Source organism: Phycomyces blakesleeanus (assembly GCF_001638985.1).
Source record: "Phycomyces blakesleeanus NRRL 1555(-) unplaced genomic scaffold PHYBLscaffold_10, whole genome shotgun sequence".
NCBI classification, from domain to species: Eukaryota; Fungi; Mucoromycota; class Mucoromycetes; order Mucorales; family Phycomycetaceae; genus Phycomyces; species Phycomyces blakesleeanus.
The window spans coordinates 826,429-848,025 of NW_017265143.1; the positions used below are offsets into that span (position 1 = coordinate 826,429).

General features: G+C 35.8%; 11 protein-coding genes across 11 annotated transcripts; 5 read left to right on the forward strand and 6 right to left on the reverse strand.

Moving 5' to 3' along the window:
• Positions 1-123: 123 nt before the first annotated feature.
• PHYBLDRAFT_133579 (hypothetical protein) lies at positions 124-3,007 on the reverse strand (the record flags this gene model as incomplete). The annotated part of the gene is made up of 11 exons (XM_018429580.1): positions 2,553-3,007; positions 2,446-2,455; positions 2,298-2,367; positions 1,909-2,251; positions 1,708-1,833; positions 1,550-1,641; positions 1,215-1,482; positions 928-1,140; positions 623-859; positions 446-524; positions 124-377 (listed from the first exon to the last, which is right to left on the reverse strand). The coding sequence occupies exons 1-11, from the start codon at positions 2,976-2,978 to the stop codon at positions 124-126; spliced, it is 2,118 nt and encodes a 705-aa protein (XP_018291857.1). The 5' UTR covers positions 2,979-3,007.
• A 232-nt stretch (positions 3,008-3,239) lies between these two features.
• On the reverse strand, positions 3,240-4,503 carry PHYBLDRAFT_168249 (hypothetical protein; the record flags this gene model as incomplete). The annotated part of the gene is made up of 4 exons (XM_018435827.1): positions 3,240-3,353; positions 3,866-3,909; positions 4,010-4,046; positions 4,390-4,503. The coding sequence occupies 4 exons, from the start codon at positions 4,501-4,503 to the stop codon at positions 3,240-3,242; spliced, it is 309 nt and encodes a 102-aa protein (XP_018291858.1).
• A 2,681-nt stretch (positions 4,504-7,184) lies between these two features.
• PHYBLDRAFT_145288 (hypothetical protein) lies at positions 7,185-8,529 on the forward strand (the record flags this gene model as incomplete). Its single annotated transcript, XM_018431405.1, has 4 exons — positions 7,185-7,239; positions 7,372-7,911; positions 7,991-8,388; positions 8,449-8,529. The coding sequence occupies 4 exons, from the start codon at positions 7,185-7,187 to the stop codon at positions 8,527-8,529; spliced, it is 1,074 nt and encodes a 357-aa protein (XP_018291859.1).
• Positions 8,530-8,836: 307 nt separating this feature from the next.
• Positions 8,837-9,745, reverse strand: PHYBLDRAFT_100869 (hypothetical protein; the record flags this gene model as incomplete). The annotated part of the gene is made up of 2 exons (XM_018427608.1): positions 8,837-9,144; positions 9,214-9,745. Coding segments are annotated over 2 exons (840 nt in total), but the record flags the coding sequence as incomplete, so codon positions are not given.
• Positions 9,746-9,935: 190 nt separating this feature from the next.
• On the forward strand, positions 9,936-10,279 carry PHYBLDRAFT_145290 (hypothetical protein; the record flags this gene model as incomplete). Its single annotated transcript, XM_018431406.1, has 2 exons — positions 9,936-10,035; positions 10,107-10,279. 2 exons carry the CDS (start codon positions 9,936-9,938, stop codon positions 10,277-10,279), a joined length of 273 nt encoding a protein of 90 aa, XP_018291861.1.
• A 251-nt stretch (positions 10,280-10,530) lies between these two features.
• Positions 10,531-10,910, reverse strand: PHYBLDRAFT_145291 (hypothetical protein; the record flags this gene model as incomplete). Its single annotated transcript, XM_018431407.1, has 2 exons — positions 10,531-10,578; positions 10,710-10,910. 2 exons carry the CDS (start codon positions 10,908-10,910, stop codon positions 10,531-10,533), a joined length of 249 nt encoding a protein of 82 aa, XP_018291862.1.
• A 1,219-nt stretch (positions 10,911-12,129) lies between these two features.
• Positions 12,130-13,047, forward strand: PHYBLDRAFT_64777 (hypothetical protein; the record flags this gene model as incomplete). Its single annotated transcript, XM_018441347.1, has 3 exons — positions 12,130-12,132; positions 12,192-12,733; positions 12,831-13,047. 3 exons carry the CDS (start codon positions 12,130-12,132, stop codon positions 13,045-13,047), a joined length of 762 nt encoding a protein of 253 aa, XP_018291863.1.
• Positions 13,048-15,822: 2,775 nt separating this feature from the next.
• On the reverse strand, positions 15,823-16,129 carry Gpg2 (G protein gamma subunit; the record flags this gene model as incomplete). Its single annotated transcript, XM_018439735.1, has 2 exons — positions 15,823-15,943; positions 16,008-16,129. The coding sequence occupies 2 exons, from the start codon at positions 16,127-16,129 to the stop codon at positions 15,823-15,825; spliced, it is 243 nt and encodes an 80-aa protein (XP_018291864.1).
• A 263-nt stretch (positions 16,130-16,392) lies between these two features.
• Positions 16,393-19,007, forward strand: PbAcod (aconitase). Its single transcript, XM_018439302.1, has 5 exons — positions 16,393-16,669; positions 16,730-17,790; positions 17,854-17,964; positions 18,054-18,385; positions 18,443-19,007. Exons 1-5 carry the CDS (start codon positions 16,422-16,424, stop codon positions 18,818-18,820), a joined length of 2,130 nt encoding a protein of 709 aa, XP_018291865.1. The 5' UTR covers positions 16,393-16,421; the 3' UTR covers positions 18,821-19,007.
• Positions 19,008-19,015: 8 nt separating this feature from the next.
• PHYBLDRAFT_145295 (hypothetical protein) lies at positions 19,016-19,975 on the reverse strand (the record flags this gene model as incomplete). Its single annotated transcript, XM_018431408.1, has 7 exons — positions 19,016-19,128; positions 19,190-19,247; positions 19,326-19,389; positions 19,447-19,554; positions 19,611-19,648; positions 19,708-19,758; positions 19,805-19,975. 7 exons carry the CDS (start codon positions 19,973-19,975, stop codon positions 19,016-19,018), a joined length of 603 nt encoding a protein of 200 aa, XP_018291866.1.
• A 122-nt stretch (positions 19,976-20,097) lies between these two features.
• On the forward strand, positions 20,098-21,523 carry PHYBLDRAFT_168255 (hypothetical protein; the record flags this gene model as incomplete). Its single annotated transcript, XM_018435828.1, has 9 exons — positions 20,098-20,100; positions 20,185-20,293; positions 20,357-20,437; positions 20,501-20,610; positions 20,673-20,805; positions 20,903-21,057; positions 21,119-21,213; positions 21,264-21,334; positions 21,423-21,523. 9 exons carry the CDS (start codon positions 20,098-20,100, stop codon positions 21,521-21,523), a joined length of 858 nt encoding a protein of 285 aa, XP_018291867.1.
• Positions 21,524-21,597: the final 74 nt, after the last annotated feature.

Consider the following 21,597-nt stretch of genomic DNA (forward strand, 5'->3'; position numbering starts at 1 on the left):
AATGTAGAAAAAAGATTTTCAGAATATCTCTGAGGAATAAATATAGTATAGAAAGATTTGTATATTGTTCTTGCTTTGCTTTGCTTTGCTTTGCTTTATTTTGTTTTATTATTTTTGTTATTTTTACATTGCATCATTCACAATAGAAAATGCTCTTTTGTACACTTCCAACATGGTCTTGCATCGTTCTCGTTCTGCTGAAATAGAAGAATCTTCTTGTAGTAATTCCCCAAAAAGCTCTTCACAGTATAGTGCTGCTACCAGTCTGTTTTGAACTGATTCTCTTGTAAAATTGACAAGGAAGTGCATGATTGCTTTGGGTACTAGGTCTTGAATAGACTTACGTACAATGTTGAAATAAGAAGTAATCAAGGATCCTGTAGAACAATTACACAGTTAATTTTTTAAAGCACATATACTAAGAATTACTATTAGGATACTTTACGAATAAGTTCAACTTCAAGGTCTTCCTGATGTGAACGGCTTGAAGGTGTAGGATCAATAGTACTTTCCGATGAAATTGACTATCAAAGCATCGCGAAGATACACAGAGAATTTTACATCTCCTTTAATTATCCCGGTGTTTACATAATTATAATTATAATTATAATTATTGGCTTACGTGTTGTGTAAATGGAGAATCAAGCCCTTCAATATCATTTGGCTGTGATAGTTGGCCAAAGGGATTTTTTTCTTGGAAATCTTTGCTGGTTCTGTCTGCTTTGGGTGCACCTCCAAAAAAGTAGTTCAAGAACGAGTCTTTTGGTGGCGAATCCGCATAAATTGAACCGGTATGCACCCCGTTTTCTTTGTGTTTTTGGTTTGGATTTCCAGATGCACCTTGGTTCAATGTACGATTCTATAGATACAAAGAAATATAAGCCATGGTTGTGGGTCTGGGCTTATATATATATGTTAACTCTTTACCTGCTTCTTCTTTAACCCTCCTTTAGATTTCTTTTCTAGTTCAGCCATAGCACCACTTGCCCCAGGAAAGTCTGGGTGATTTGTGTTTATGTAGGCACACTGGGTTGATATGAGACTCTCAACGTAGACGGAGGTTGGCATCAGACGTTCACGCAATAAGTTGGACACCACTTCGATTAGCCTTGCATGTAATTTGGGGAATCGTAACAGCTCCTAAAAACAGTTTTTTTTAAAAAAATAATAATAAATTGAAATATTCTTTATTTTTTGTTTCTTTATGATATTACCTTGTTGCCGCATGTATGACAGATCTTGTAGAGTTCTTCATATGCCAAATTGACGCATTTGAGACTGGGTGCTTCAAGTAATTTTATTTGGGGTCGCACAAGCAAATCAAATGCAAGTTCAGGTACAAACAGCGAACATCTTGGTCCGGTCGAATTACGAATAGCAGTACGGATATCTTCGTTTGTGAGGTTTCCACAAGGTGATATAGAATCCAAGGCATGGCCAAAAATATTGTTGAAAATATAATAAATTCTTGCGCCTCCAGATCTTTTAAATGTATTATTTAAAAAAAGATCCTTAAAAAATAATAATACTATACACTAATTATACTTACAGCTCTTTGGTTGATATTTGTGAAGAGGTACCATCTATAGAAGCTACAAATTCTGTCGAGAACATGGTAAGAAGTTTGAGGATCAATGAGCCCTATAATGATAATAATAATAGCAATAAAAATTGTCAGAAGAAGCATTAATATAATTTGTCACTTACGCTATGTACTTTTCCGGTAAAAGCTGGATCTCCGTACTGAGCTAGTTCATGCTGTGTCTGTCCGATCATGGAGCTGAGCTTTGAACGTAAATCGGGTAGCTTTTCGCGAATGTGATTGACCAAAATCTGAATATATTGTTTTTTTTGGTGAGAAATTTCTATTTCATCATAAATAAATAAAGTTCATATATATAAGCTTACTATGTTAAGCTGCTTGGTCAGATATGCTGTTCCTGAACGATTGACAATACTTTGGTAAGCTGGATGTCTTTGAAAAAATTGTTCTTCAGCCTTTAGGGCCTCTATCATCGGTTTGTTGGTCAATATATCCTGTTGACTTCGGTTTACAAGACCAACAAAGCCTAATTTTAGAGGGAAGGCTCTTCCAGTCAAGACATCCAGAGCGTTGGTACCAGCATCCATTAGATCTAGCTTTGTTACAACGCCAATCGTACGCTTTCCTGCTGGATCCATCATTCTTGCCAGCTTCAGACTGTCTGAATTAGCCAAATCAGAGTTAGCTGGTGTAATTGCTAGTATAATACTATCATTTTGTTAGTTATTAATGCGTTTTGATGTGCGTGAAGTACCTATTTGGCTTGGAAATATAGTCTAGGATAAGCTGTCGGATTTGCTTTTCGATATCAGCCGGCTGATCGCCTTTAATATCATACAAGAATAAAATCAGTAAATAAATGCTATCGATCAATCTTTTTATTTATTTATTTAAAGACTCACCGATAGGTAGCTAAATAAATATCCAGCCAGGATTATATATATATATTAGAAATAGTATGACGGATATATGTCATAATAAAAAAGCCTTTTAGAATGATCAGTATTACCTTTGTCAGGCCAGGAAGGTCAACAAGTGTAAGGTTGAGAACCTTTTTAGAGTAAATTTTAAGATGAATTGGTTTCCGAGCAATTCCCTTGTTATGTCCGGCTATCCGAGCCGTATCATCCTCAATTTCACGTCGCACGTCGTTAAAGTCATAAAACTTTTTTTGAGGAACATGCAAGAATTCCGCATAGTCGGGTCCATCAGTCTCAGATCGCAATGTGATTAGTTGAAGAACAAGTGGTCTACGAGTGACGATTCCACTTCCACGAGGTAAGAAATCTCTTTGAACAATGTTCTCTAAAACGGACGATTTTCCTGAACTCTGCGCACCGACAGTAATGATCTGAGGGAGATCAAGACTCTCATTTCCTCCTACAGTTGAGAAGACGTCTTGAACTCGATTGATTAGCTCAACTACGTTCTCCATTTCAAAAAATGAAAAAAGTAAAATAAAATAAAGTATGTAATTTAAAGATGACAAGACGTTCTTATTTTTTTTTAACTTATAGCGCTTTTAAAAAAAAGACGGTATTTTTTATACTTTAAATTGACACGGGTGTTGTGTGTTCTCCAGCTTCGCCCACCCTGATTTATTTTCTTCTTCTCCGATCGTTTCCCTCTTCCATTTTTCTCGTTAATCATTTACATAATCACTTCTACATATTAGGGAGGTTTGTGCAATTTTATTTTACCAATCTCTTTTCCAATGTACTAATATAGACAGAAATGTCTTACCAATTTTCTGAGGTTTCATTTCTACATTGGGGTGCATATCACGGTCGGGGTATGCAACGCAGCTAAACTAACGAACATTTATTCGTATTAATGGTTAAGTAAATAGTTTGATAATATTTGGCCAAAGATGTGGCATAAGCTATACTATCAATTGCAGAACTTGTAACAGAGGGAGTAAAATTTATAATATATATACTTAGGTTTTAAAGAATGACATTGAAGAAGTCATATTAATATTATATTTACATCTTTAAAAGCACATTTTTAACATATTTTATTTCTACATCTTCCTTCGAATATATCATTAGCTTAGCTGTTAAAAAATGGAATATGATTGGCTAAAAGTGCTCTGAAAACCCAAGTTAGGCTTCCAAAATCTTAAGAAGTGTGAAACAAACTATTCCATTTTAGGTAGAAAATTTCCTTTTTAATTTTGTTACAAAATTTGCACAAACCTCCCTACAATTTTCAGGCTTTTTATTTTATTTTTTGCCTGTAGAAATTTTAACCCTTTGGTCAAAGCTAAAGAAAACTGTTTATGATATGGCACTGCATAATAAATACTAAAATGTCGCATACCGGAATAACCTCCCGTAGCGATATTCTGTATTTAGCTTCAAAGACTAATTAAACCCAAATCACAACAACAAAAAGAAGCTGTTTGTGTTGAAGAGGTTTCACCCCTCAAATACAAATAAGGATGAGAATTTTAGAGCTTTTTACTCGGAGTGGTATACCTCTCTGTAACTAAGTCTACTGTCTAAACGATATTTAGAATAATTAAACAAATATATTCAATAGCTGTATACAATATGAATGATTTTGACTACTTATCTTTGCACCATATTAGGATATACGAGTAGACAGTTTTCTTGAACGTATAGTGTAGTGTAGTGCATATATAAGCATATTGAAATAAAATGCTGTTTAAATAATACTATTATGGCGATGTTATTTGCCTTGAAATATAAAGGTCTAGCATACTTTAAAATGATATCTTTAAAGAAAAGATGTCAAAACCATGTTACTAAGTGCTGGTCTTTATAAAACCTCCACCTGTTGCCTTTCATAGCCGTATATGGTCATAAGAGAAGAAAATAAACCTCACAATGTAAAAACATTTCACAAATTTTATCAATGGACTTGTCTTTAGCCCAAGTAATAATACTGATACCATACCACTCAACTTCAATGGCAACATAAGAAGACATAAGCATTTGAATTTTCAACTGTAAAATAATTAATGGGTAAGAACCAAACGAAAAAAAAAGGACCGTCGTCTGCGTTGTATTATTTTCTACTACTGTTCATAAAGAAGTAAAGATGGTATATATACAGTATAATTATATGAGGTGCTTACTTGTGCCTTTGGCTTAATATTTTTCTTAAAAAAAATTAAAACCATGCGTACAATAATAATAATACCACAGTAAAGCGAGTATAAGAGTATGCTATGTGTATACACATCTTAATTAACCAAGAATAATGTATTGAAACGATTTGGCAACAAACAATTATTGCTAAGCAAATTACCCCAATAAAAAGACTTGGTATAGAGACTTTATAGTCTCTTAGTATGCGCCTTCTTACATACTATAGGTACTGTGTAAGATTTTAAAGATAGAAACGAGGTAGTCAAGCGTTCTCAGAAAAACCGGATTAAGAAGAATTATCCACACTATGCAAAGAAAGAATAAGATTTTTGTCTAGGCATATGATTGAGGATAGAAGTACTATAAAAAAAAGCGACAAAGAGAGGCTCTATGTATCAGATGATGTTATTAATGTTAATACCCTTCAAAGATATAGAAGCATATACACTATTATAAGTAGACCAATAATTTCTGATAAGAGCATAAATAATTATAAATTCAACAAGTTTGCATCTTTCTCTTTTCTTTATCTATTGTTTCAGACAAGATCATATATATTTCCAAGGCCCTCACACTATGGGAAATGAGTCGTGATTTCGATAGATATTTTGGAAGATGCCTATGATACTTTCTACAGTTTCCGTAGGAATTACCACCTTTTTCCCATAGTGGTATATAATACAAAGTTACAAGAAAAATCAAAACAATGCTTAACAGAGGTTTGTATATATCTATCTACAGCATACACCGACCATATTGCTCAAAATTCGGTACACATTCGATTTATAACTATCAGTGTAAACTCTTTGTCTACTTTCTTGACAGCATCTCTACTAAGAGGATGTAGCCAGTAACTTGAAATGTTTATAAATGTTATGAATTTCAAAGCATTACAATGTAAAAGGTATAATGTTGTTTGAAATTTAGTCAAAATATAAATCAGATTAAGTTTTATATATATAATAGCGATCTGACATCCAGTGGTGATAACAAGATCTTGTTCACGAATTTAATACTGTCCGCTGGGGGTTTCAGTAGACTATGTGTCCCACAAAATAGAAAGAGAGGCTTACCAGTCCGTGTATAGCCCAAATATAAAATTGATTTATTTTGATTATTAAGAAGAAGAAAAGAAAAGGAGAATAAAGAATTTATAAAAATAATAATAATAAGTCTCGCTATTTTAATATGTTGAACAACTGTTAGATACGTTGGCCGAGACTAAAGGTTGATGCCCCCATCAAGATTATTTTACAGAATATTATTTTTTTTATTTATTGGAAACTTTTGATAATACTATCTTATCCTGTTCTGTATCTTCTTTCTTTCTTTCTATTTATTTATTAATTTCTCTTTAATTTACCCAAATTAATTCAAAATTACTTGAAAGCCAATTGCCCAAGTTCATTACACCTGAATTACAGTTCTGACAGTGTACAACCAGATCTAAGCTTTGAGGGGGTGATAAGAATAAAAAGGTAATGTTAAGCTTGATCTATGTTTTGTTTTCCTTAAATCTTAGTATATATATATATACGACGCATATAATAGTCTCAATCGATTGCTATATCAGATATTTTGGAGAATAAAGACTAAGAAGAATAAATAAGGTCATAATAGACATATATCAAAAGAGCTACAGTAATCATGTTTTAGGCATGGAATTTCCTTGGCTTAAACATATCTTTACTTGTGTACTACAATAATTAAAGAAGTTGTTAATTACTTGACAACTATTGACAAAAAAAATCAATAGTCTTGCATCATATCCAGACAACTTTTTAGCTTCCTATGTTCGTTTTAGACTTTTGTATAAATATTACATATAAAAAATAGCTAATAATCTAGACTCTATTAAGCAAGCCAATTGTTTCCTTGATTAGCTCCAACTACTTTTTTTTAAAAATAGAAAACAAAAGTATAAAAGGAGCAATCAATCAAACAAATGCTTTTATAAATTGAAGTCGCCTTACTTGAATATTATTTAATGAGTAAGATAGTATATACAGATTGTGCTGTACCCTATATTTATACTCTCTTATTATTTTTAAAGAGAATAGAACAATCGGAACTATCAGCCCTGCTGTCTACCAATGGTCTATCCCAAAATGGTCTACAATTCCATTTCACTTTGTTTTCCAAAGTCCAGAATTCAAATCCTATGATCATCGATGGTGAGTCAAACTATGGCCCTAAAAACATAATAAATTCTGCAATATAGCTATTATCAAATCTAATAATAACACTTCTAATTACCCGTTGTACGTGTGTCTTGTTTACAGGTTCATTCAGGTAATAAACTATCAACGTTTAATTTGTCTTACAAATAGCAAGTGCTCATCTAATTAATGATCTTAGATCGAGAAGAAAATGCATATTCCAAAAGAAGTATATTTGTAGACAATACTCTTTACTTCAAATATGCTCAAGCAATTGCTATATAGACATTTACTGTTCATATCCAACTGCTGGGTATCAAATCCAAGGAAAATAATAATGTACCTGCCTATTCTTTTCATTTATCTATGGGCATAGATAACAGTCTTGGTACCTTGAAATCATTCAAAAATATTAAGCCAGGTAAGCCTACAGCTTTAAGATTACATAATCGTATAAACTGACCACATTGTATTAGATTTTGGTCTAGTACATTACTCAAGTATGTCGCGTATAATAATAAATAAGTATATTCTGTATTAATGACTTTAATAGCATCCTGCGAATGGGAGTTTCCCAGCGTGCTACCTTCGAGCACGATACAGGATTCCATTAATAACGACTCGTTAAATATATCGGTGCACATTAAGCAAGATCCCGCCAACCCAAAAGAGCATTTCTTAACCGCTTATATACCAGAGTCAGTTGTTAAAGAAACAAACTACCTTCCACCACATGATGCGACAGTCTATGTCTTTGAAAATATAGAAGAAACGGATCTTTCAGAATATCAGTCGTTTAATTGTCATAAATCCAAACTGACAGAGGCTTCAGGCTGGTTCAAACAAGTATTTAATGATGCCGAAGGGCCTACAACAAACGAAGCAATCATAAGAGGAATGGACCCAGAAATATTCAAAAGGCTATTACAATATAGTTACACGTTAACCTGCGACATAATGAACATCGAAGACGCCCTCACCTTAATCGAAGCAGCAGAGCGCCTTGAATTTAATAATCTTATTAAGCAAGGATTTCAATATTTGCAAACAAACATTAACTCTAGTGCTATTTGGAACATCTGGAAGGTTGCAGGTACGCAGAATATATCTATATCTATATATGAGCGGTACATATGTATACTAAAGAAAACAAAATTGAAAATATATAACAGACGTATATGACTGCAAAAAGACCATTGAAGTGTGCAAAGATTACCTAAAAAGAAACATTGTTTCTATCCTTAAAGACACCTCCTGGTTAAGGACAGACGTCGATTACGCTTTACGGGCACTAAATGTCGATGGTCTACCAGAGGCTGTAAACGAAGCTATTTTTCTTGATGCAACTCTTATTTGGAGAGAATGGCATATCCAAGAGATAGAGAGAAAAACAATATATATCGACTCATGGCAGTATGAAAGACAAGAGCAACAAGAACGAGAAGAAATAGATCATAAATTTGCTTCTATGGTTCGCTGTATAAGGTTTTCTCAGATGGTTAAAGAGGATTTACGTTACATAAGTAACAATATACAGTACGTAATGAACGTTGAAGGAATTCCACGAATGGTAAGTCCTATATATGTATATATACATGGCCTAACTAGTTTCAACTAATTATATCGATAGATTGCTAGGGCCTTTCGAAATATACAATTTGACAGTAAAGAGACCATTCCAAAAGAATATCAAAAGCGCCATATACATTAATTTTTTTTTCTTAAGGAAATAAAAGATGAAAGAATATTTCACTATAATGAAAAAAAAACTTCCCTTTTTTATTATTTTTGTAAATGTATCAAGTTTTGGAATGAGTGATTTTGATATATATATCAAACGTAATGATAATCAGTGTCAGACTTATTTTTGTTGAATTATGAATACTTAAGATAGATGTCTAGCGGTCCTCCTTTGTAGTGAAACAGGCACATAATGTAATGTTTAAAAGTATTTAGGTATGTGTATATAGAGCAGAGTCATATTATAAGCCTTATGGTGCTGGCTTTTTACCAAATGGCTCCATAACAACCGAGAAGTTATTTCTTTCGCCACCTTCTCGACCCGGAAGAATCTTCTTCTTCCAGTCCAGTTTCTTTGTTACAGGCGTCTCCGTAAGCTCAAACAAGTAATACGCCAGCTTGTTGGAAAAGTGGTGCTTTATGCAGTTTGTATATCCAATTGATTTCATCATAGTCAGCAAGTGTTCATGGGACATATATCTTGAATTATTGACACAGGGTAATGGAAGGACGAGAAAGAGATAATGCAGGCGGTTGGTATCAGAAAGAGGTGGCAGGAAGTTGCGAGTCTGAATTAACATTTTGCCTATTTTGTTTTATTATCATTTAGCATTTAGTATATTATTATTAAAAAAAGTTGTTTTTCAACTATTACCTCTATCCTTTGGATCTCCAACAAAGTTTACAACAAGACTCAGGCACACCACATCAAATTTATCTGAAGTAATTGGCATAGTCAGAAAGTCTTGCTTTTCAATAGCTAGATCTTGAGGGTTTAAATCAATCGGTTTGGCCTTGATCCATGATGAATAAGGTTTATAGTTGTCAGGAGCTACAGCTCCAACATCGAGTACATGTAGTGGCTTTGTTGCAGTGTCCATACTTTCTTTACAATGTTCCTTGAGCACTTTGACTAGCCACTTTGAAGAATCCCCGCCTCGGGTTTTGCTCTGTCCTAGCTGTGAGGCCTTCTGGTACCAGTCAATTCCACCCATTCTGTCCATTTCTTCTACGATCGCTTTTTCTCTGGTACGATCTGTTGGATTGTTGGATTGTTGACATTTAGCAAGTTCTTTATTCAATACATGAAATCTTCGAATGAGACGAGCGGTCTCTGCTGATGAACGTTTAAAATGAGTGCCAGTGTTGTTTCTCTGGGCTGTAATAGGTACTTTCTTGCGTGCTTTGCCCATTGTGAATATTGTAATTAACAAGCAAAGTAGACAAAAAAAACTCCTCCTCCCAAATTGGTAGTATATGTGTTGTCACGTGGACTGTCACTGGTTACTGTTTTGCAGTGAGCTTTAAGGCCCATACGTGTGACTTGTATATAGACTCCCAAGGGAAAGAAAAGACCATACCACTGACATTACAACCATGGCATCCCGAGCAATCAAGCTTACTCTTTACTCTTCAAGCACCTGCTCACTATGCACGACAGCTCGAGAGAATATTTTGAGAGTTCAAAAAAAAGTAAGTAAGAATTGTGTACTAAATTAAGTCTAACATGAAATGCATGCCAGGTTCCCTTTGCTCTTTCTGTCTTAGATATCCACAAGCCTGAATGCCCAAAGGAAATGGCAGACAAATACATCTTTGATGTTCCGGTTGTTCACATGAACGATCAGTTCCTTATGCAGCATTATGTGCCTGAAGAAACACTTTTGGAGGCCATCAAGAAGTTTGAATCCACAGGCAAAGTTGAAAGAGTTGGCGCTTAACCAATCCAGCCAATCAGCCCACAGGGTATTCCCACTTTAACTTTGTTCCCATGACAACATAAAAATAACATGGGTTTACTTTGAATACTTGACATATTTATACACCGTTTATTCTTTATTGTTCGTTATTCTTACTCTTATTATTTCATAACTTTTATATATGTCTGTAATAAATATACTGTTTACGGCTCGAGTACGATAATAGCTATTAGTAAAGTCTTTTAAATACAAAAAGCAGGAATCTCACAAGATCATTTTGCTTTATCGAATTCAAGATACAGTAGGTGCTCATGGAGTGTCTAATCGATTAGAATGTAACTTCCATATTTAGAACGCATCTACCATAATTAGAATGTTATACTATTATATATGATAATCCATTTTTAACATCCGTGGATTTTATCCCTGCTGTTGCTATTCACCAGCGTACGATATGGTATTTATACCGCTGAATCATCTTAAGCAAAGCTTGTAAAAGAATCTTGTCGGTTATCACCAGATCACCAGCGTACGATGGTAAGACGGTGTGCGTGGTGGTTGGCGGCCGCCTCTCCTCGGAGAATGAATTTGGAGAATAAAGGAGAACAAAGTGTAGATGAGAGGAGCGCGAGGAAGAGGCAGAGAAGGCCATTAATAGAGGAAGCTTAGTGAAGATTAATAAAGGATCTCTTTTTACCTCGTTAAAAACACTTTTCCCACTTTATTATTTTGACAACTGATTCTCATCCCTATACACTTAGTTAACTAAATATTATTTGACTCATCCTAACTATTGGAGTGCACATCTATTGTCTCGAAAACGCATCCTCTTGAAGTAGTTCACTGTCCCTCATTACTACACTTCAATTAAGGATATAGAGCCTGTGCTAGCTAGTAACCCGGAAGTAAAGGCTATTTAACTTGAACGTCCCTCCTCGCAGTAGTATTATAATAAATTGCATTGCCTCTTACAAGTACCCTACGTGTCAATAACGCCTCCTCTATAATGTAAAAAGTTCAATTAACAGATATATTAAATATGACCTAAGAGATAGATGTTGGAAAGTAATGATTCCTTCATGAGAGTAGTTAACTCATGCAGGATAAGAACAGATTGTTATTGTACAGCACATCAAACTAAGCATGTTTATTTAAAATGATATTACATGATCTAAAATAGATATGTAATAGATGTAGTGTACGGGCTCGTAGGGTGCATTGTGTCAAAACCTAGATATACGGTAGGCTTCACTGCTACTATGTATTTGGTCACAAATGACATAAAGACAATTTAGCCTTGATATCATTTGCATAAACTGTTCTACTAAAAAATTGCAACATGAATACAGCATATATCTAAACATTGTTTCATATATATATATATATATGGATGGAAGGGTTTTAGGAGAAGCAATGCTATCTCATCTCACCATTGAAGGTCCATAGATTACTTATGTCTCACCTAATAGGTGGACCCACATATTAATATACTAGGAGATACAACATTGGTTATAGAACCGATACCTGTCAGCCCCAGCTATATTGCATGATTGCAGAATTACTTAAATAGCAGTAGTTTTGATGTAGAGAAAAGTTCTTTAGTTTTTTTTCATTTTTAATAAAACACTCGACCTTTGATCTCATTAATTATCACTGAACGTCCACATCATCGAGGATTATTTTTAAGAAACTTGTGTAGTGGCCAGTTACAGCCCCTGAGCTTATGCATCTCTCAGTCTTTCTCTTCTTAACAGGTGTTTTCCCGCGTAGTAGACATCGTAACAAGTGAGCGAGTACCTTTTCTAGACCAAGCTCTTGAGCGTTTCATATTGCTGAGATGGAGGAGATTGCTACCAGCGTAAAGAGCAATAATGGTAGGAGTTATACCAGTTACACCAATTATCAGAAACTGCTTTTTGTCTATTAAAATAAGATTAAGTTGTTCGAAGCTATCAAATTTGATAGATTAGCAGGCGATATTGCTGAAAGAACTGCACAGAAATGGGCCAGGAGAATGAAAGAGGATAAAGATTGGGATATCCTCGAAAAACAAACCAATAAAATCAATAAATCAGCTGGCCAACTTGATGAGAAGCATAAGATTCACCTTTTAAATTTTTATGATAGTAATCCTCAAGCTAGGGTCGTGGATGCAGTTTGTTCACTTGATGAAAGGTTCGAATCATTCACATTGAAAGAATCAAGTGTGAGAAGTTTTCTCAAAACAGAATACAACCTTTCATTCAAAAAAACTATTCGTTATCCAGCTCCCAGAAACGATCCAACAAAAATTGCAAACCGCATAGCGTGGGTTAAGAAGTGGCGCAAAACAGATATGGATTACCTTGAAAACTGTGTTTTTGTTGAAGAATCAGTTTTCTATATCAATATGAGACCTCCAGGAGGATGGCTTATTAAGAGCACACCAGCTATTGTAATCACTCCTACCACCATAGCAGTACCACACAGTTTTGGGTCCAATCTCGGCGAAGTATGTCGTGTCAATGGAGCTTCGAAATCCTCAGGAACACACATTCAAAAGGCTAAAAATCAATTCTGGTAATTGCAAAAGGAAAGCACCATCAAAACCAAAGAAGCCTGCCTCCAAAGAAACTATCACTGGCCATTATATGAATTTTATTCAGAAAACAATGAATGAAATGGATTGTATTCCGGAAATGAAAGGATATTATATAGTTATGGATAATGCACCGATCCATACATCTAACGAGATTGATACTATTGTGACAGAGAGAGGATATAAGTACATTTACCTCCCTCCTTACTAGCCTGAACTTAATCATATTGAGCGATTTTGGTCTATAGTTAAAAATAAGGTCAAACGTAGTCAATCTCAAACCAAAGAGGATTTATCAACAAGAGTAACTGAAGCTTGCAATAATGTTCCTCCAGAACATCTTCGAGCATTTGTACAAAATTCGGTAAACATATTTGAAGATTGGTTAAAAGGCAATCCTATCTAATAAAATGACACAAACAACTGTAAAGAATATCTACTGAGGATCGAAGAGACCGCCTTTTGAGAATTTTAAAAACCGCCCTTTAGTGTTGCGCTAACTGTATATTCATGGGGTGATTTAAAGCAAATCCTAAATTTGTGCTTGAGAATCCAAAATGTAGGGTTATGTACGACCATTTGCAAAAAAAAACAAGAAGCAAGATAAACTTTTTTATACCAAGAAACCCAAGAAATAAGGAGTTTAGATCACTACAATGTACTTGCAGTTTTTGATAGACTTTCCTAGACTCTCAGACGCATACATTTTACTGCTTTGTTTGTAAGTTTGTCGTAAATGTTTCTTTTATGTGTATATTTAATTAAAGCAGTATTATTGAAGCAGAATCCTTTAATATAGCATCAATCTATTTCCTATTCTGACCATGTCACTTGATTCCCACTTTGCCTATTGTGCCTTTGTTTGAATCTTAACATGTTCAAAATAGAGCCAATAGTTACGCGAGACTAAAGAACATAAACAATAAAGGAACCAATCGAGGGGGTTTAAGTATGGGTTGTTTTAGAATGAAAAGTTTGGTATATCCAAACGTCAAATATATCGTCAAACATTGTATGGTGGGTTTATTGATCTATCGAATTAAGAAAACGTTTGCTTCTTTAGACTATGAGAGCTCGAAACAAACAGGTCAATGTTAAAATATAGTCTTGTTTGATTGTACACTAAGAAATAAGTGGAACTTCCTATCGTAATTTTGGAAATTTCCTATAGTGCTTTCCAGAATTATCATCAAAATCCCCACTTTCTTCACAGTGGTAGCTCAATTAACATGGCAACGAGCTGTTATATTTCCAATGCCTCAGAGTAGTTAATATAATAAAAATAACTTGTTGGAGTTGATTCTTTGTTGGCATAGGTTCGATTCAACTGATATTTGTATATATCCCAAATGCAAAAATAAATAGGTCTGTATGACTTTTGATGTGATCTACAAGGGAACAATAGGATCGATTATGCAGGAATAATGTTGGATCAGACATTCGATAGCTTTAACGAAATAATAAAAAAAAAGTAAGGTCATTGTACGATTGGTAAGAGCAAGAATGAAACATGGCGTGATAGTTGTGAAAGATAGGATGGTGTTTAATTTACTTTGGATCTTGATGGTGGACCAAGTAACTGACAAGAGAAATTTGGATATGCTACACACAAAACTCAGGAGCAATGATCGGAACCAAACCAAGAAGAAAAAAACGTGGAGGATACGAGTGACTTGGAAACACCGAACTTGTACACGTAAAGTTTTACAGACAGTAAGATCTTCCGTGTGTGAGAAATAGTAAAACAAAGCACAGTAAATATAACCATGCTCAAATATGTGATAAAAGACACGGTGTTTCTTTTTTGTTTAGAGAAAGAGACCTTCAGGAAGTAGTATGTGTATATAATAGTATATACCATTTGTGAATATTGGGTGCAACTGAGTTCAATATTCAAGCTAATTTTTTTATTGGTAAATGTTATCTCTTGAAAAGTTACTGTTCAGGCTTGATTATACTTCACACCCTAAATATAGAAATGCATCCCAGTATTACTATATATAGTGTAATGATCAGTAGCAAAGCAAAGCAAAATAAAAAAATAAATAAAAGTAGAGTGGATCATCGAAGTATGTATGATAAAGGAGTATTGAAAGTATGTCATATGAGCTCAAGGCTGTCCTTGGACTGTAGATTGGCTTTGACTTGATGAGTCTTTTATTATACATTATGATGTTAATAAAAAACATTGTGTCTTTTCTTTCAAATATTAAGTTTCAAAAAAAAAGAATAGTTGACGGATATAACATTAATCAATAATAGTAAAGAGGATCAATATTCATAATATAATTTTTATATGCATTACTCATTATTACCCACATTAGTCCTTGTTTTTAACTACAGCCAAGTATCTTTGATGTATGTTTGAAATATTCAAAAGCATTTTCTTTTTGAAATATGTTGTAGTCCCTTTTTGATATATGCCATGTATGGTATAACTTTTGCAAACTGCACTTTCCTGAGTTTACTATCTGGTCTAAATAGTTCCAAACGTGTGTAATCTGTATAAAACAAGGGCTTTGATGGACACAGCCAGTCAAATGTTGCAAATTGTAACAGCAAGCTTATCTAAAGGTCGACGATGACCATGTTGAATCACTTGCAATTCCACACAGGTTCTCTTTTTGACTTCATTCGAATTCAACTTGAGTAGTCTACCAAGAATTTTCATTTTCTCAAGTGAGCCGGGGGATTTTTTTTTGTACTTGAATAATCTTGTTGCAACGAGTCTGCTGACGTGGTGTTTTCTGGTAATGTCACATTGCTTAGTGCCATTTATAACACTCTCATGTATAGCTATTTTCACGAGTTTAGCTGTCTGTCTTTTTTTCTTGCTTTACAAAGCAGATGTTGGTTGTCGTCTCGGGGTCTTCTCTTTGCGGTCTCGTTAAGAACAATGTCGATTTAGAAGAAGAGCAAGAGTTTGTAAGTTTGAAAGAATTTTCGGATTTTTAAAAGGTTTTTTATTAATCTCACGCAGTGTATTTTACATCACCGCACAGCATCCACCTCCTGCTGCAGGCGCAAATGGATCCTCTTTCTTGTCAATGGGACCCCAAACAGAGGGCACCATAGGATCCTTTGTATTTTTGCAATATTCGATCAAACTAAAAATAAATAAACAGACATGAATTTCAGTGTCATTGAAAAGGTTGGCTTGGGATGGTGTACCTCGAAGATGCCGAAGATACGGTGATTCTAGGGACATCAAGTTGTTCTCTTAAACACTGATTCAATTCGAGCAAACGGTTGAGCTTGGCTTCAGATATGTTTTGAGCTCTTCGCGTGGTCATGACTGTGGGTATAATGAGCGTATAGGGGCGAGATGAGAGAGAAGGAGAGACGACCAAGGGTTGGGTTGTTGTGGTGCAAAGGTTGATTAACGCCAGTGACTTTAAGTTCCGCTCATCGCATTTCACGCGGGACTGCCCTTACCTCTTTTGGACATTGTCAGAGATGAAACTGAGCATCTGTGATAATCTTCAACCATTCTTTATAAACCGCTTAAAGTCAATCACATCTCATTCTTTCTCTTAAACACCCCACTCTCTTATTAATAACTTAGTTCTGTCTTTATAAGACACAATGCTTCTCACATTATCAAAGACCAATATGGTACGCGCTACCCTGCGCTCCAGTCCAGTCAGATTCACTCCTTATGCTTCCTTCCATCAAGCATCAGAAGCCACTGATACTCAAAACCTCATCGAGAAGATTGTCCAAAAGTACGCTCTTGATTTGCCCGAAGGATACAAGGTTAAGAGTGGTGACTATGTCTCTATCCGCCCCCATCATCTTCTTACCCACGATAACACTGGGCCTGTCATCCCAAAGTAAGTTCAATTTATATGTAGGTATATGTATATTATGGGGATATCTGACAGTCTTTATAGATTCAAGTCCATCGGAGCTACAAAGTTCTACAACCCCAAACAGCCCGTTTTTGCATTGGATCATGATGTTCAGAACAAGAGTGAGAAGAATGTAACAAAGTATGCCAACATTGAGAAGTTTGCAAAAGAGCACGGTGTGGACTTTTACCCTGCTGGACGCGGTATTGGTCACCAAGTCATGATTGAGGAAGGCTATGCATTCCCCTCCACTCTTACCGTAGCCTCTGATTCCCACTCTAATATGTATGGTGGTATTGGTGCCGTTGGTACCCCGATTGTTCGTACTGATGCTGCCGCTATCTGGGCTACGGGTCAAACCTGGTGGCAAATTCCCCCTGTTGTCAAGGTTGAACTCAAGGGAAACCTTCCTACCGGTGTGACGGGCAAAGATGTAATCATCACTCTCTGTGGTTTATTCAATAAAGATCAAGTTCTCAACACTGCCATTGAGTTTCACGGCGCAGATGCCCTCAAGGCCTTGTCTGTTGAAGATCGTCTGGCTATTGCCAATATGACCACTGAGTGGGGAGCCTTAGCTGGTGTGTTTCCCGTTGACGACCTTACCATTGACTTCCTTCGCAAGCGTATGCGACGAATCGCTCTTTCTCACTTTGAGAACAAGAATCTTCCACCCACTCCTCCAGGCCAGGATTTTGTCCACCCTCGCATCAATGAGTCCACAATCCAGGAGCTTATTGACAACCCAATCAAGCCTTCTCCCAATGCCACATACAGTAAGACACTCACTCTTGATCTATCCACCCTTTCGCCTCATGTCTCCGGACCCAACTCGGTCAAGGTTGCTTCTTCTCTTGCTTCCCTCGAAGAGCAGGACATCAAGATCAACAAGGCCTACCTTGTGTCATGTGTAAATTCGCGCGCTAGCGACCTTAGACAAGCTGCTGCTGTTATCAAGGGAAAGAAGGTTAAGGAAGGCGTCGAATTTTACGTAGCTGCTGCTAGTTCTGAGGTTCAGAAAGAGGTAGAAGAATCTGGTGACTGGGATATCTTGCTCAAGGCTGGTGCTAAAGTTCTTCCTGCTGGTTGCGGTCCTTGTGTCGGTAAGAATTTAGATTGAATACAATGGATAACTACGGACTACTTACGACTTTAATTGTACTAAGGTCTTGGTACTGGTCTGTTGAAGGATGGTGAAGTCGGAATCTCGGCAACCAACCGTAATTTCAAGGGTCGTATGGGTTCTCCCTCTGCATTGGCTTACCTCGCATCTCCAGGTAAAAATGAGTCACAAATTTATGCGGTTTAACCCTACCATGTCCAAAAAAAAACTAATCTCAATCTCCAATTTTATTTCATAAAAAAGCTGTTGTTGCTGCATCTGCTGTCCTTGGAAAGATTGCTTCTCCTGGTTCTGTTGAGAGTGGTTCCAAACTTTCTACTGCCCCAGTTCCTTCCTTTAGCATCGAGACTAACGAGCAGAAGCAAGCTTCTGGAACCGAAACAGCTGCTGCTGAAGTCCTACCCAACTTTCCTAATGTAATTAAGGGTGAACTCTTGTTCTGCCACCAGGATAACCTCAACACTGATGGAATTTATCCTGGAAAATACACATACAACGATGATATGACCACCGAGGACATGCGTAAGGTCGTTATGGAGAACTATGATCCTGAGTTTGTTAACATTGTCCAGGAGGTGAGTGGTTATATAAAGCCATCTTTGTATAGACAATAATTCTAATCATTTGATTAGGGAGATGTTTTGGTGGGTGGATACAACTTTGGTACAGGCTCTTCCCGTGAGCAGGCTGCGACCGCTCTCAAGTCTAGAGCTATTACTATCATGGTTGCTGGTTCTTACTCGGATATTTTCAAGAGAAACTCAATCAACAATGCCTTGTTATTGATCGAGTCTCCAGAACTCGTTAATGATCTCAAAGAGCAGGCTGGCACTGACACCTTGACCAAGCGTACTGGCTGGGAGGTTGAGATCCACGTTGCTGAAGGAAAGGTAAACGTGAAGAAGGACGATGGAAGTAGCAAGCTGTACAAGGTTGGTGGGCTTGGAAAGAGTGTCCAAGAAATCTGGTTGGCCAATGGATTGGAAGGATGGGTCAAGAACAGACTGTAAATGACTAGCACATATAAAAAGGAGAGAGCCCAAAGGCAAATTGTATACATGTACATCAAAACTGAGTCGTAGAAACGCTAAACATATGCGTAAAAAAAAAGAGTGACAATAACAACTCAAATGTTTTTAAAGTAAATACCAAACTAGTAGTATATTTAATAAAAAGCTTTACTGTCTTTATCAAATTAATATGAATTATGTGCGGTATTGCAATGCTTTAAAGAATGTATTTTCATCAACTACAACACCGTAGATTGGATCAACGGTATATTCCATATCAATATACTCGGGAAGGTTCATAGTGTTCTCTATCAAAGTCTCCATTTAATTCAATATATACCATGCTTAAATAAATAACTTTGTACCTACTTGGCGTTTTAATTGCCGGGTAAGTTGGTGGTGGGGCATGATATAAACCATCCTTTAGCTTGTTGTTGTTAAGAAAAGTTGTAATTGAGTATGTTTTGGTATTTAATATATAAACTTATACGCTTTTATTATATACCATATGGCTTCGGTCAGAGGCAAATCCACGTAAATAGTCGACAGCAGGAATCAATCGAGAGTATCTAAATTATCATCCGCGTTTATTGCGAATTCATAATACAGTAGTTGCTTAAATTTACCTTTTGAACATGTCTGGAATTACAAGATTTGGATAAAATGATTTCTTCACATATTCTTCAGAAGCACATGGAAATGGTAAAATAGAATCAAAGTCATAGACTACTGATCTGTGGTAAAAAAAATGTCAAGCCTAGTTTAAGGTGCCTGTGAAGATAGTAGTTACCTAACATTATCGTAATAATACAAAATAACATGATAATCCTGCAAAGTATCAGTTTTTTTCAGAAGCTCTTGTCTATTAATATATGTCTTTATTTTACCCAGACAACAGGATATGCATCTACGCAGGCGGTTTGGCTCCATACTGGAATCTAATGTCCAGGTTATGCGAGATTCTCATTCTTGCTTATCGCTTACTGTTTTGTTAGGGTTACTTATAAACACAACATTACAAAACTCGAGAGAAGGTTCGTCCTTTTCGCTTATAAGTTTGCATAGCATGTAAATATTTTCCTCACAATAACATCGAGTGTAAATGAGGTCCTGCTTGGCAAGATTAAGTGGTTCACTTTGATTCAAATGGTTCATCTCAAACCCCTTTTTTTTTATCGGCCGCTGACTCTAGAAAAATGGATCTTATACCAGTCACACTCGCTCGACATTTTTTTCATTTTTTCGGCCTTGTCGACTTCTTTCTTCATTCAAGCGTCATGGTAAGCCCGCAGATGCCATTTACTTGGCATTTTTTTCTAGTGAAACAATAAAACTCATCGAGCAAACAATTTTGAATGTAATAGATTCGAAGAAACACTCGTCTGCGCCGCGAATATCTCTACAAAAAATCGCTCGAGTCTAAGGACCGCACGATCTACGATCGCAAACAGCAGATCAAGGAGGCGATTGAACGTTTGTATTTAAAATAAAATACAATAATACCGAGATTATAGATAACTTATTCCGTTTACTTAGAGGGAAAACCTATTCCTACTGAATTGCGCAATGTTGGAGACGATTTGAAGAAGGATCTTCCCTTTGACCAAGCACAGACAGGTAAGACTAAAATAGTTAATATTTAGCTGTAATATATAAATATATATTAATATTCATAAACAGAGCCTTCGACGCATGAGGATGATGAGTATGCTCGTGCTGGTGTATTCGATCCCAAAGTCCTTATCACGACATCCAGAGACCCTAGCAGCAGACTTCAGCAATTCTCAAAAGTATTTTGTAGTCTATGTTATAGAAAGCATGGTAAAGTTATTTACTTGGTATTTGTTTTTAGGAAATGCGTCTTGTATTCCCCAACTCTCAACGCATTAACCGTGGTGGGCATGTTATGAAGGAAATTGTTGATGCTTGTAGAAGTAATGAAGTGACAGATTTGATTATCTTACATGAGCATCGTGGTCAGCCTGGTAAGATACATACATACATACATACATATTAAAAAGTAATGTGTATATTGAGAGAGATAGCCGAGGAATAAAAGCTGATATAGTATGGTGTATTTAGATGGAATGGTTGTTTGCCATTTTCCTTATGGCCCCACCGCCTATTTCTCATTGCACAATGTTGTCCTTCGCCATGATATCAAAGACCAAGGCACAGTCTCTGAAGCATTCCCTCACTTAATATTCAACAACTTCAACTCAAAATTGGGACAGCGTGTAAGCGGAACAAAGGCGATGTAGAATTACTTAAATAACTCATCATAAATTCTATACGTAGGCTACAAACATCTTGAAATACTTGTTCCCTGTGCCTAGAGAAGACACAAAACGTGTGATGACATTTGCAAACGAGAATGATTATATTTCTTTTAGGTAATTATATTATAATCATCCCAACGCATATAACTGACTATTTTGTATAGACATCATGTGTATGTAAAAACAGGAAAAGATGTTGAATTGGCAGAAGTTGGTCCTCGATTTGAGATGAGATGTAAGCTTGAATATACTTTTTATACACACATTCATATTCAATGATGAATTACTTACGCTCTACCCGTCTATGTACTTAACTTTAATAGTGTATGAGATCCGCTTGGGAACTGTCGAATTAACCAACGCAGATGTAGAATGGCACCTGGCATCTTTCACTAGAACAGCAGCAAAGAGAATCGAACTTTAAAAAAATCATTATTTTCATGTACAGTAAACGAAATTTAACAATTAAAAAAAAAGAATATAAAAAATGGAAGAAAA